The following is a 14320-nucleotide window of genomic DNA, read 5'->3' on the forward strand; positions in this document are numbered from 1 at the left end:
GCACCTCCTTTATGAGGACAGACTGAGAGAGTTGGGGTTGTTCAGCCTGGAGAAGAGGAGGCTCCAGGGACACCTTATAGTGGCCTTCCAGTACTTAAAGGGGGCTACAGGAAAGATGGGAGGGACTCTATCAGGGGGTGTAGGGATAGGATGAGGAGCAACAGTTTTAAACTGAAAGAGGGGAGATTTAGATTAGATCTAAGGAAGAAATTCTTCCCTGTGAGGGTGGTGAGGCCCTGGCACAGGTTGCCCAGAGAAGCTGTGGCTGCCCCCTCCCTGGCAGTGTTCAAGGCCAGGTTGGACGGGGCTTTGGGCAACATGGTCTAGTGAAAGGTGTCCCTGCCCACAGAAGGGGTGTTGGAACTAGATGATCTTGAAGGTCCCTTCCAACCCAAACCATTCGATGATTCTATGAATTTTACTGAGGTTTGCTCAGGAGTGAGCATTATAATGATTCTCCTTGGCTAGGAGAAGGAGACACAGCATGTTGACTTCAGCTGGGAACCATCTTGCTTCAGGTGCTCTCCAAGAGGAGAAAATGTTGAAGAACCTTGTGACAATATCTGGGACTTTCACAAGGACCAGACTAAAAGTACTGGTAGTCTGGATCTTGGCTTTCATCCACTTTCTGAATAGCCCTGGGATAGACTAATATCAATATCCTGGCTAGTAGAAGAAGGTTTATACATCTGACAGGAAATTCACTGAGGTAAAGGTGGATGTCTCCTGCTGGTCTGTGACATGCTGCAGCTTAGCGTGGAATGGCACAAACCCTGTACGGGTGGGGCTGCAGCGTACCCCCCAAAATGGGCTCTGTGTTGATCTTCGTCACTTCCTCAGGCAGGCAGAAGGTGAATGCCCGCAGCAGACTGGCAAAGAAAATAAAGAGCTCGGTCCTCGCTAGGTGCTCCCCCAAACACACACGGTGCCCTGCAGAAGGAAGAGGGGAAGGACAGTGAGTACCTAGGAATTTTTCAGTTTCATAATCACTTTGCTTATTCTTGTTATAAGCAGAGTATTTTTTTGTTCAAGGCCAGAATCATGAAAGTCACAGAACTAAAACTCTGAATCCTCAGAAAGATCCCATCCAAAGTCATAGGCTAGGAGACACCAAATAAAAATCTCAGTGAAAATCCCTGAGGTACCACCATAATTTCTTTCTTGACATTGCTTGACCTGGCAGAAAATTATTTTCCTTTTACAGGAGATGTTGAGCTTCAGGGTCATACACAAAGAATCTACCAGCTGTTTACACATGCTTTCTTAGTGAGTTAAAGTCAGTGGATCGAAATTAATTAGCAATGGCATTTGCAGTTGAACAAAGGCTTGGTCACTTTACAAGCAGAGCAAGAGGCCTACTGTTAATTTCCAAGAGTTTTTCAATAAAACCAATGGCTTGAGCAGAACAGGTGAATAATACATTCACATTTCTGGATTAGCAGTCAAATAAAAGGAAAGAAAAAGCCATTTGCATTAAGAAACCAGTCCTGGATGGACATCTAAATGACTAGTCTGCTAAATCAAGAGAGAAACTAAATCAAAAACAACAGAGTAGGAACTTTAGTGCTAAGTGTGATCTCTAACTGTGCATTGTTGTCCTATTTCCTTCTTTTGCAACTGGATTTTCAGTTCTGTAAGCATGAACTTAATCCTTTGTTTAGCAGGATGCATTCTGCTTTTCTTTTAGCTTGTTCCTTTAAAAGGGATTGCAAGTAACTGCAGTACACACAAGACACATTGCTTTTCAGGAAAAAAAAAAAAAAAAAAAGTAGATATAAAGAATACAACAGACAAAACTTGTGGATGACTTTACCATGCAACAAGCCTATGAGGTTCAGGAGTCTGAGTGGAATTCCCACTAAGAGATTAGTGGAATTCCCTTCAGAGCAGTTTGGAGTCTGACAGCACAGAAGCATCTCCTTTGGCAGAAACAAGCCAGTACTGTTCTTTAAAAGCAGCAAACAGCAGAGATAGCTAATGTTCTCTGAAGAAATACCATAGTCTCACACCTCTGTATTCTTCAGCTAACCCGTTGAGTTGGTTCAAACTGTCAGTGCATTTACCTGCTGAGAATGGTAAGAAGGCTTCTCGAGATACAAAGTTTCCTTCTTTATCCAGAAAATGGCCAGGGTTGAACTGTCGAGGTGTCTCCCATTGTTCAGGGTCATACAGAACAGATGCTATATTTGGCATAATGATGGTGCCCTGCAAGGAATAAACTGTTGATTCAGTTCCAAGTACTAGGCTTTCACCCATCAGTTTCTGCCTGGAAGATAAAACTGCTGCTTGTTGCCATTTCTTTGTAAGAAGCAGATATGGCATGGTTAGAACACCATTTTCCTAGAAAATTGGAGTTTGTGATCATTTTCTGAGTTGGAAATTATCAGTTCTCAGCTCTGCAGCTGTCATCAGTGGGTATTAACAGCATTAGTGATGCTGGTACAACATCATTCTTTCACTCTTACTACTAATCTTAGTAATGATTCTAGTAGGACTCTCATTGATATTCAGGCCCCAGCATTGGAAACCTCCTTTCAGTCTTAAGGGCCAGAGAAATGCATCCAGAAATAACTGCAGTACTTATTGACAACCACCTCTGAGCCCTTTTAGAAGTAGTACTTCAGACTTTTTCTTTACTGATTGCTCCCAGCAGACCAGTTTGTGTGCCTTAGCTACCCGGCTGTCAGAAGCAGGCAGAATAGAGCGAAACCTTCACCACAAAATCAGTTAGGTGGGGCCAGTCTCAGATGCCAGTAATGGTACTGGCCTCTCCCATCTCTCTTGCAATAAAAACAACCAATTCCTGTTTCTTGCTGGTGTTTTACAGTGAGAACTGGCACCCAGCATAGCTTATGTCACTCTAAAAAATGCCTTCCTGAATGTGAACACATGTCTCAGGCAGTATTGGGGAGCAACTCCCTCACCACCAGCTGTAGTTGACAGTCTCTCAGCTGTTAGAGATTCAGGCAGGTCTCTTAGCTCATGGAGTCAGTGGAGCTATGAGCCACCCTCTCACAAGTCTTCCTCCATCCCAGGAGTGCTGGCAGCACCAAGTTGGGCAGGGATGTCTTAACCAGTGCTTTGGCAAACCAGTTTCTCCTCTCAGTCCATCCCCAGCCAAGCAGAGCTGGTCTCTGCGGTTGTGCTGTTGATCAGCAGGGCAGGAGCTCGAGGTCTCCTGCAGGGCAGGGGTCTTACCAGCTGTGTGAGCACCAACATGCTGGGTGAGAGACTTATTTCTGGAGCCACAAATGGTAACCCTTCCCCAGGCACCACGTTCCTGGTTTATATGGAGAATAATTTGTAGATGAAAAAAGGATTACAAAACTGGAATGAAAGCTAAGTGTCTCTGCTAAAGACAGATCAGAGGCTGAAAAAGTGTCTGTACCTTTTTGATGGGGAATCCTAGCAATGTTGTGTTCCTCACACACAGTCTGGGCATGCCGACAGAGACAATGTTGCTGAACCGTTGGATCTCATGAACCACAGCATTTGTGTAGGGCAGTTCTCTCCGATCCTTGTAGCAAATTAACTGGGAAGGACCCAAAACAGCATCCAGCTCCTTCTGAACTTTTTCTGTGGAGAAATATTCACCATTTCAGATGGGAAAAATCTTTTAACTGGTGTCTTTTCTCAGAGCAACAGGAAAATTTATTATTTCAACATAGTACATTACTATAACCTGTGATTTAATATGATTTAATGACTGAGTTTAATACATGAAAATTGAAAAAAAAAAAAACAAAAAACAAAACCAACATTGGGGTCCAGAATCATAAGCAAGGGCTTATACTGTACTTATTCCAGCTCTGACATTTATGTTACAGAATGCTTGGTGGATGTAGGGCGGGTCACTCAGCTCCAGGTTTTGAAGGTATTTAGGGACTGCTTGGTTTACTTTATCTCAAAATATAAATCTCATTTGAAAAATTAACATAAATGCCTCAGATATTAACTCCCAGTGCAAGGGATGAGTTGAGCAGAGTTGGTCCAAGTATGGCAACATACTGTGTGAACAAACACCTGAATCAGCCTAAAACCTGCAAATATGCAGTGACACAGCCTTTTCAGCTTCCTACTGAGGCTGTGGGAATACAGGCATCTCCCTTGCTTTCAGGACTCAAGCACACTAGATGGAAGAGCCACCATCCCCAGAAGTACCCAAGTCCTTAAATCCTGGCCATAACCTTTCTCTTACTGACACAGGTGTGGATGAGGAAACTCAGCCTGGAGCTAGAGGCATTTATGGAATTGGTGTTAGTTAGAAAAGCAACTTATACAATATTAACTCAGACAGGGACAGTGTGTGTGTACTGCCAGCAGTTCTTGCCCGTAAACATCAACTCTACACATCAGGCAGCCAGAATCCTCCCCTTAAACTTATTTTTCTATTTCTACAGTCTTTCCATCCCTTGCAGATATTCCACATTCGTGTTTGGTTTTCTCCTAAAATTCATGTGCTGCTTTGTGAACAAACTGCAACAAACTTCACTGGTTATTTAAAGACCATCGGCCAATTACACACAGAATATGCTCTACTGAAACCTTGAGGCCACCCCTGAGTAACCCATCTGCTGTGGATGCTCACTGCCTAGCCTTGTGCATGAAGCACTCAGCAAAGACAGAGAGGAGTCACTGCAGTCTTCTAGGAAATATGTGGATTTGCACTGTGCAAATTATCTTGAAATTCTCCACCTGTTTTCTGACACGAAAGATAGAGGAGGAAGCAGCCGACTCTACCAGGACCATGTGCCTTCCTTTGGGCAACCTGCAGCCCTTCATAACCTGCCAAAATCTGTTCAGCTGGTTTGTCCAGTAAGGGATGCAGTGGGTTGTGAGGAGTATTGGTGTGCTCAGCACGGAGCGTTGTGCCAGGAGGGGAAGAGAGCATAGGCTGTGTGGCAAATACAGCAAAGCTGTGTTAGCATTCCTCATGCCTGAACAATGCCTGGTGCAGACAGGTCTCATATTAGAGCTCTGATCTCTGTTTCTGCTGCCATCAGTCAGCCTGCAAACTCTCCACACAGACACTTCACCGACTTGTCACTGCAAAGAGCTAACTTTTGTCTCACTGCAAGTGCCTTCAGCCACCTGGTTTGGTCAGGTCATAGGATGGGCCTCCGATTTTTATCTCTGCTGCCATTCTTCGTGTTCTCAGAGTGAGAGCCAGGCTCTACTAGTGGCTTTTGTGCCTGCAACTCATCATATTCAGCCATCATTAGCACTTATAGTACACACAGCATTTCACAGCAAGAATCCCTCTCACCTTGGATGTCTGGATTCACTACCATAAAGAGCAGTCCCCAGTACAATGTTGTGCTTGAGGTCTCTGATCCACCGAGGAAAAGATCATTTATAACATATACCAAATTTTCTTCATCGTGCTTAGTCTTGACCCCATCTTTATACTGTAGATGATGATAAAAAGTTGAAGCTAAAGCATAAAAGTTAGGTCATCCTGTATGCCTCCTGTGTGAGAGTCCTTATTTCCACAGCTGGCATGTACACAAAGAATATTCAAAATTACATTTTTTGATGAGTACTAAGAGATTAATAGTTTCCCAAATGGACATGGTCTGCATTGTTTTTTTTCATGAGGTGGAATATTCTTTCATTAAAAAACTGGCAGTTTTATGCCTGTTGACTTAATCACGAAAACTTTAAAGCACACTACAAATTTTGCAGTTAGCGTAGAGTGTACTTACTTCTAAACAAGTGCCACACAGTGTGTCACTCATTAGGGCTTGGTCTCTCCAGTATGCTATGAAATGGTGCTAACACATACCAAAGGAAAACCTATCTGAATAAAAGGATCTCAGCAGAACACCTTTCTTCACTCAGTTCAGGACAGATGTGAACAGGTGAGAGAGAGGTACTCAAGTATTTTCTTCTTATAATAAGGGAATATAAAAACAATTAGAGAAAATACATAAGGTAAAACCATTTAAAAATAAACAGCTTGCAATAACTTGCACCCCTGACACCAGAGAAAGCTGCATCTTTGCCTCTAAGATGCTCATTTTAGTAAATCTTGTCATACTCATTCAGATATTATGTACAAGGGGATGTGTCAGCTCCTTCCAGAGCCCATGAGCCAACACTGTGAGAACATGGCAGCCTGACTAGCTGAAAGCTTATGACCAGAGGTAGAAGCTACATAAACTTCATCTACTCTAGGAAGGAGATGCTTCTTTTAGCTCCCCAAAATATCCCAAAATGACTAAGTTTGAAGCAGCAATTCTGGTGCTCTTAGCAGAGTCTCTCTGGTTCATGAGCCACTTCCTGCTATGGAAAATAATAACCTGGGCAGGGAAGAAGATTAACAGCTTATTATGGAATAGTCTGTGAAGTTGTTTCCTTGGGTGTCCAATCTGAATATGAGTGCCAAGCCAACCATGCCCAGACTGTGGGGAAATTAGAAGTAACACAAGCAGAACAGACTGGGGACCTCTTAATGCATCCCATTTAGGACGTACTGATGACAGCAACTATCTGCCAAGAAAGCTGGCAGGTATGATGCACAAAATACCTGTTCTAAGGTTAGTCAAAGGATCAGGTAGGCTGGGATTGCTGAGGTGCAACTGCTGAAGGGGACTGGGCTGGAGGTGGAACAACTACTCTTTTTGATGCTGCAGGAATGATACTAAGGGATTTCAGGATAGCCTGGGAATCCTTTAAAGAGTGGAGAATCTCCTCAGACCAGGATCTAAAGAGAGTTTCCAGTAAAGGGAAGATCCTCCACAAATTATTTCCTCCCAAGGAAGGGACCACACAGCTGTGCGTCACAAGGACAGGCAGTGTTAGGGGACACACTGAAACCCAAAGAAGTGTGTCAGCTCTTTCAGCATAATTATCAGTGCATACATATTTAATCCCATTGTAAACGTGAGGCACCCTGCTGTAGAAGATAGGTGGTCTACCAAAGTTATGTAAGCTACAGGCATAAACTGTCTCTGATTTACTGCAGGATTCAAGTATACACATGGATATTTATGGGAAGCAGATGATAGCTCATAAGCTCATACCCTAACATTGTGGTAATTCATTAATGTAACCAAAACATAAAACTGGATGCCTTTCTGGGAGACATGAGTTAGTAAGTCCCAAGTTACTGTATTTACATTAGGAAGCCTATGAAATGTAAGAAACTATGATAGGAGGGATCAGACTGGATGATTTAATGATCTGTTTGGCCTTATACTCCATAAGTGTGATTAGGCAGAACAAACACTTACTTTCTCCATCTCAACCAGGTAAAAGTCAATGAAATCCTGTGGTTCATCTGGCATCCCTCTCTCCACATGTCTTCTGATCTCCTTCCTTGCAAAAGAGCTCAGGACCTCATAGCAAGACAATGCTTTTTTATGAGGACCAGGGAGATGGCACATCAACCAGGGTAAGATTTCATACAGCTGTGGGAGTGACATACGAGAGGGAGTGTCAATTATCTGTCAGTAACAAAGCTGCTTTTAGAAACGCCAAAAGGCTGAATTGTCCTGTCTGGAAACATTCGTAGTGGAATAAACAAATGAGCACTGCTTAGAGTAGATTTTGCCATTATGTGGGAAAACTTTACTAGTAATTTTGACACATTTCTGGGGGTCAAGTCAGTATTGACAGCACTCTGCTCATGCCAGTAAATTTACATGACTCATGCAGATTACTAGAGGACCTCACTCCTGCACAGTTGGAGACCCTAGCTCCCACATACTAAAATGTAAGGACATCCTTTCTGGGTACTGTGTGGCTACTAAGATTACGTGTCTGCAGCCATCAAGTAACTGGTGGAATTTGTGGAGCTCACAGAAGGAAAGTGTAGACTGCATATCACTAAAAACTAATATAATTTTCCCCAACAGAATCCTTGTGACTGCTACAAGACCAATAATTGTTCTGATGGTTAGAAATACTACATCTTCAGTCTGCTGAGTGTATTTATACACACATTTGTCAGCTCAAAGTATTGTCCTGTAGCCTAGATAGTTCTCTCTTTGCAACATCTGTCATTCCATCCTGCCAAGCAAACAGCATTACTATCTCTTCTCTTGTTCTTTCAGATCTTCTCTCTAATTTGAAGTGATAGTCTGTAGGTCATCCCATTAACATTTCTCTATGTTTGTTTCACTCCAGACTCACAACATAAAGTGTCAAAGACCCTAGAATAGGTCCACCAGATTGTTACACACCAGAACCTACTTTAACACTTCTCTGGATCTAAAGGGAAAATAGTGTTGGAAATAGTCTAAGATTCTGCTTTGCCTTTTTCATCCTGTTATCTAGTAGTTTACACCAGTCTCTTTCCTCTTAACCTTTGCAATGAAATGTTCAGACTCGTAGCAGATATTAATCTCATTAATTCCTAATATGTTTCATAATTTAATTTTGTACTATTACAATTTGTCTCATTCTTAGAACTTCAGTCCATAGTACTTACAAGCTCTTGCAGCAGGATATCCTGAACCTCCTCTGTATTGTTAAGGTCTCCTGGCTTTGATCATCCACAAATTTAATCTGTTTCTCTACTTTCTACTATGGGAAATTTGTATAGTGCTACCCTCATACGATAGATTTATTGAAAAAGTTCATCATCATTTTAGTTTGTCTTTTCTTATAAAACTCAAATGTCAATGGAATTTACCATGCCATCCACAGCCCCTATTACACCCAGCTTGTCCCTCTTCAAGGGTCTAAACCACAAAGTCTAATCCATGGGGAAAACTTCATGTGCACTTCAAGACACTTCAAGTGAAAAGTTGGCCTTTATGATATGATAATTGCTGATACATGTTTTTGGAGGAGAGAAGTAACTAGAGATAAGAGAAGCAGCACTGCAGAGTTCAAATTTATTACAAACTCCAGTCTCAAGTTTAAAGGTTTCTGTTAACAGTCTCAGAAATGCTGAAAAACTTAAAGCCAGGAGTCAACAGAGAGATGTCCCCTAAACTTGCAAAGAAACAAGAGACTTCTTAAAAATGGCCTCAGAACCAAAGAGGCAGTGATAACGGCCCCAAGGACACCTTTTAGCTCCCAGTTTGCATTTGTTAGTAGCTCTGTACTTAGTGAAGACCCTTTTTTGTATCCAGGCTTTCATTTTCTACCTATTTCAGACTTCTAAAAATGCATATTATTTACTCACCTGATGAACAAAGCTTCCTAGAAATTTGAATAAATATTCCGTGGCACTGATCAGTTCATGGAAGGTTTTGTCCTCATCAGAGAAGTGATATCCAAAAACCACAGCACAAATAACATTTGAAATAGAATGGAAGAGACGGAAAGAAGGATCCACAGGTCTTCCTGCAAACACAGTAACTGGTATTCACTCTCAATGTTTTCTTCAGGTGTTCCTTATACAGATAGGACAAGATGTTATTAGAGATTACATAAAATGTTCTCTTTATCCAGCTGGGGCATGAATGGAGATAGACATGTGGCATTAATATGTATTCATGAAAATAAAACATAGTGTTAGAGCAAAGGACACCGTTAAATTTTTCCCCATAGCTCTAAAAAAATCTCATAGCTCTTCCTATGAAATAACATTGTACAGCTGAGATCCTTTAGAGGATATCATATCAAATCTGCTGTCCTTAGTTGTGTGGAGGAAGAGAAGTCAGAATGTGAGAAGGAAGAAATGTCACTGGAGATGAACTAAGACAGTGACAGACATGTTCAAAAATGTAAAGAACTACTTAGAAGGAAATACAGAAGGAACCTGGGAAGGTTTAAGAAGAATAGATGGATAGGAACTGCTAAGTATACATAATAAAATTGTTAGTCTCAGCTATGAACAGTAGAACATCATATCTCTGAGGACTTTAAGTTATGAGACAGACATTCATCAAAAATTATTTGGATTGAAATGATCCTGGCTTGGACTCCAGGATGAAGCTGATAATCCACTGAAGTTCCCTTCCACCTCCTACTTTCTTTGATTATCTTAACAATAGTTACTTAGCCAGACAGACACTAAAATATGCACTTGACTTGCCAATGGCACCTAATGTCATTAAAATTCAGAGAAATGACCCTGCAGTACTCTTTAGTTACTTATTGTGGGCAGTCTGTGAATGGCTTGGCTGTGCAGTTCAGTGACATCATATCATTGTACAATCATATCATAGACAAATGATAAGCCCATGGAAGTGGAATTTCAGAAGTTCCCAACTTCATTGGGTTTTTGAACAGCTTTTTAAGAAAGAAATTCCCACTTGTGAATAGTACTATGGTCTATCTGCTCTTTGGGCTTTTGTTAAGTTTGGATTCACGACTCTGGACCTACCCCGACCCTAGGAAGGGGTAGATAATTTTGCATACTGAAGATACAGATCCAGGACTGAAAAGTGTCTGATTTCTTATCAGATAGATACCTTTTAGGTTCAAAAAGAACTCCACCAGGTGAGAGGCCTCCTCCTGCACTCGATACTCCAGGCCTCTTTTCCCCATTCCCAGACTGCGTAGAGTTGTTATACCGAAGCGTCTCTGCTGCTTCCAGTGGCGACCACTTGCCAGTATAATACCTGAGGGTATTACCTGGTGTATTAGTATTTGCCACAGACCCAAATGATTCATTTAAAAGTATATTATAAAATACATAGAGTAAATCAGGGAATACACTGTGATACAGGTATCTTTAGGTGAAATTATCAGTAACAAGAAATCATAGCCAAACATACCTAAATTACAACTAGATCACATGTTCTTAATATTGTTTGTACTTAATCTTTGAAAAGAGCAATCTGAGGATTTGCTAACTGCTCCAGTTCTTGATGTCTTAAAAAAACAACTTAAGATGCCTTTTCTGAAGATCTGCTTTAGCCATACTCAAGTGGTCATACTCAAGACAGAAATAACTGGATGAATTTCTAAGGAGTGGTATATGGGGGCAGGGTATGTTTATGGAGATATATACCAATTAATGTGATGCTTGTAGGTTGAAGTGATGAAGGTGAAGGATAAGCGACATTCATGCCCTGTTTCTCCTCTGGAAGGGAGACCACTCCACTGACTGATAAATTGCACTAGTGGTTACCAGAAGAGCCCTGAACTGCTGCTGTGATGGTGATGCTTTACCTAGCTTTAAACAATCTGTGTTAGCTTTGGTATAGCAAATGCAGGAGGGCAAAAAGAAAAGACTGCAAACTGCTTAAATACACTGAGAAGTGGTTTTTCTCACAATCAAAGGGTATTCACCAAATGTTTAAGAGTGGCTACAAACACAACAATGAGACTTCTGAAGGAGGGTGTTACAGGTCTCCTGCTCACGATGGAAGGTGTTTAGCAACCATAATATATACGGTTACCAAACATATAAACAAGCTTTGCATTCATGTAACATACAGCAAAATCATGTGCAGCAAATTGGATTATTCTGCAGGGAGGGGAAGATCGCTGAGTTCTGAGCAGGGATCACACGTACATCTTGAACACCGCAAAAAGGTCACCTAGAAACAATCTGGAGTGTTTCCCAGACTTGAGGAAGCTCTGTACTAAAGGCATCACAGCAAATAGTAAGTTACTGTCAAGAGCTAACGGAGGACTTGGACAGTATCTGATGGAAGAGCATTCTGATTGGGACAGTAGAGGGTCTAACAAGGCAGAGTAGTTTGCCAAGTCAGTGTTCCTGTGCACTGTCTAGGCAGGAAAATCTCACCTTTTCCTTTGGCTAGTGCTCTGAAGAAAGGCGATACCATCCGCCCAGAAACATCTTCAGGGTGCGTAGTCATGCCATCTTTCACTGCCTGATACCCATTCAGTATGATCACTGGGGTCCACCCAAACCACAAAGTATATATGTTACCATGAGTTTTTGCCAGCTGTAAGTGGAAAAGGTGCCAGTAAAGAACATACGAAACCTCAAATAGACAAATAGACACTGCATCCGCTATTCACTGGCCCAGTGGCCAGTTTTTCTTGGTGAGAACATCATCCCCATGAATATAACTAGAAATAGAAAGGGACTGTTGGTTTTCTCAGAACAAGGCTTTCAGCAGCCAATTTTATTTACCAGGGTGAAGTTATTTTCTTTTCAAAGCACAGGCTGCATACAGCAAAAGAAGGAAAACTGTATTTTACGTTGCATCCCACCCAGCCCCAACATTTGTACCTCGTTAATTGAACAGCCACACTCTGCACCTCTCTGGGGCTCTGTGTCTCCAAGCTAGTCCTTCCTTTGCAAAAGGAAACCAACTGATTAAACCAGCTCCATCTGTGTGCTCCACAAGAGAAGGTGGAGCCAGAAAGTAGTCAACAGCCATGAAGGGCCAGGGGGTTGCAGCTGAGGCCAGAGTTTCCTCACAGTACTGAGGAGAGCACTCACCATCTGAGACAGCAGAGGTATCCAAGCAGGGACAGGTGTATGACAGAGGAAATTCAATCATTTGTGGAAAAAGCTTTGTCCAAGAATGGAACTCTGCTCGAACACACCCACAATAATAAAAAATATGTGGAAGACAGTGTCTAAGATGCCACCAGAATTACATCAAATTGATCATGCTAGTCACTTGGTTCTCCTTATAATTCTTTAGATACTGGCTTTCCTCTCCCTGTTACAGCATCACTGCCTGTCTGAGTTTGCACTGCACACAATGATCTGTGTGTACTGTCTCAAGCCTACATCTGAAATAGAGGTCATCTGCAAACCATTAGAAGTACTGCCGGGGTACAGGGAGGGACTGAGACAGCCTGAGGAGGAGCAGCTGTCCCTAAAAACAAGTGGCAAACAAATAGTTTTAAGGAACTGTTGGAAGATGGGGCATGTATGCCCTTTCCATACTACAAGCATACATATAGCAGATTACCCACTTCATGATCAAATTAGACAATGCCAGTGCATCAGAATTTTTAAAAGTAACACATAGGGACTTATTAGCAGTGGAGAAGCATCTTTTCCATTATTGGTATTCTCTGACTTTAATAACAAGTCAGAAACCCTCTCCCCAAGTTTATTTAATTCTTAAGAACATTGTTTCTCATGAAGATGCCATATTCCATTCCATGAATGTAGGAATCAGGTTGGTCTTTATATGTCCATACCTTGTCTGTAACTTTCTAAGACTTAAAAACTTCACATTGCTATGAACATATCAGCCTTGTTTAAGCTGTGACTAAAATTAACCAATTAAAAGCAACTTAAAAGAAATACCTCCATCAGAAGATCCCGATGAAACTGAAAGTTCAGGTGCACCAGATTTCCAAGCAATGGGAGAGGAGCTGGTCCAGGAGGTAATTGCTTGCATGCCTTCCGCAATTTGAAAAACTCAACAGTTAACAAAAAAATGATCAGGACTACAAAAGCTTGACTTATTGTCAGCATTTCAGAGCTGATTTATCAGCTTGCCTCTATCAAAAAGAAGGTATTGGAGCTTGGAAAAGGTGATCTTCCTTCTTGTTCCACCAGTTGTCTCTGCAGACTGAGTTCTGTAAAGCCTCAGTGCCTTTCCCTCCCTCTGTCCCTCCCTCTTTATCACTGCCTGCCCTTTTCCTGCACCCCATACATTTCCTATACTGAGATACATCAAGCTGATTCCTGGCCGAAAGCATACCTAGCTGCTTACAGCAAGTCACAGCGTGAAAATGGAATCGCTTGTACTCAGGGTATTTGTCCTCAAGCTTGTGTTAGGGAACTGCTGGTTTGTATTGGGAGATCTGGATTGGAGTAACACCAGGTGAGAGCCCTTGTTGACTACTGGATACAAAATGAGTGAAACGCAGTTTCATCTGCCTTGAGATCTTTAAAACCAAATATACGTGTTTGTCTCAGAATCGCTGAATTCAGATTGTGAGTGTCACATGTCAGTTACAATAGGTTAGATTCTTCAGGTGCTTTAGTCACCAACATGATTTAATTTATCTTTAAAGTGTGGTTGTAAATTCAGATTTGCCTGCTGGTACACACAGCACAAACAGGCAAAACCAACAGCAGTTGCAGACTAAGCATGAAATTAGAAGACAAAATTGTTACTTGTAATTTCTGAAAAACTGGCCTTGAGTGTTCAATCAAATTTTTTTTTCCAGTAAATGGAAAAAATAACAGTTTCATCAAGTGACATGGAGGTAATGCTTAAAAATTTACATTACAATTAAATACTAATAAAAAAATCAGAATATTGAAATGTGTTATATTTTTAAATGATTTAAATATAAAATTCCAGTTGTAATTATTATATACATTTTTAGTATGTAACCTAATTAAGAGCTTCATTCGTCTTGGTTTGTTTTCTGCATTTTTTATCCTTTTCAGAATCCTGGGTATTATTACCAGTTATCAATAAGTTTAAGGACACATCAAAAATCTGTCCTCACACCTAGTTTGGAACAC

General features: G+C 41.4%; 1 protein-coding gene across 1 annotated transcript; it reads right to left on the reverse strand.

The window, feature by feature from the left end:
* Positions 1-751: 751 nt before the first annotated feature.
* On the reverse strand, positions 752-13315 carry LOC141963146 (cytochrome P450 2J6-like). The gene is made up of 9 exons (XM_074912197.1): positions 13145-13315; positions 11654-11816; positions 10371-10520; positions 9137-9297; positions 7236-7412; positions 5267-5408; positions 3389-3576; positions 2064-2205; positions 752-930 (listed from the first exon to the last, which is right to left on the reverse strand). The coding sequence occupies exons 1-9, from the start codon at positions 13313-13315 to the stop codon at positions 752-754; spliced, it is 1473 nt and encodes a 490-aa protein (XP_074768298.1).
* Between the last annotated feature and the right edge of the window lie 1005 nt (positions 13316-14320).

The sequence above is a fragment of the Athene noctua genome, chromosome 8 (assembly GCF_965140245.1).
Source record: "Athene noctua chromosome 8, bAthNoc1.hap1.1, whole genome shotgun sequence".
In the NCBI taxonomy this organism is placed as follows: Eukaryota; Metazoa; Chordata; class Aves; order Strigiformes; family Strigidae; genus Athene; species Athene noctua.

What these genes read in the sequence shown, in the direction of transcription:
- LOC141963146 (XM_074912197.1), bottom strand. Translation starts at nt 13,315, where the DNA reads ATGCTGACAATAAGTCAAGCTTTTGTAGTCCTGATCATTTTTTTGTTA. An exon ending in ATCGGGATCTTCTGATGGAG is followed by an intron (nt 11,817 to 13,144) that starts GTATTTCTTTTA and finishes TTCCACTTACAG; the next exon opens with CTGGCAAAAACTCATGGTAA. An exon ending in AGTGAATCCAGACATCCAAG is followed by an intron (nt 3,577 to 5,266) that starts GTGAGAGGGATT and finishes ATTTCTCCACAG; the next exon opens with AAAAAGTTCAGAAGGAGCTG.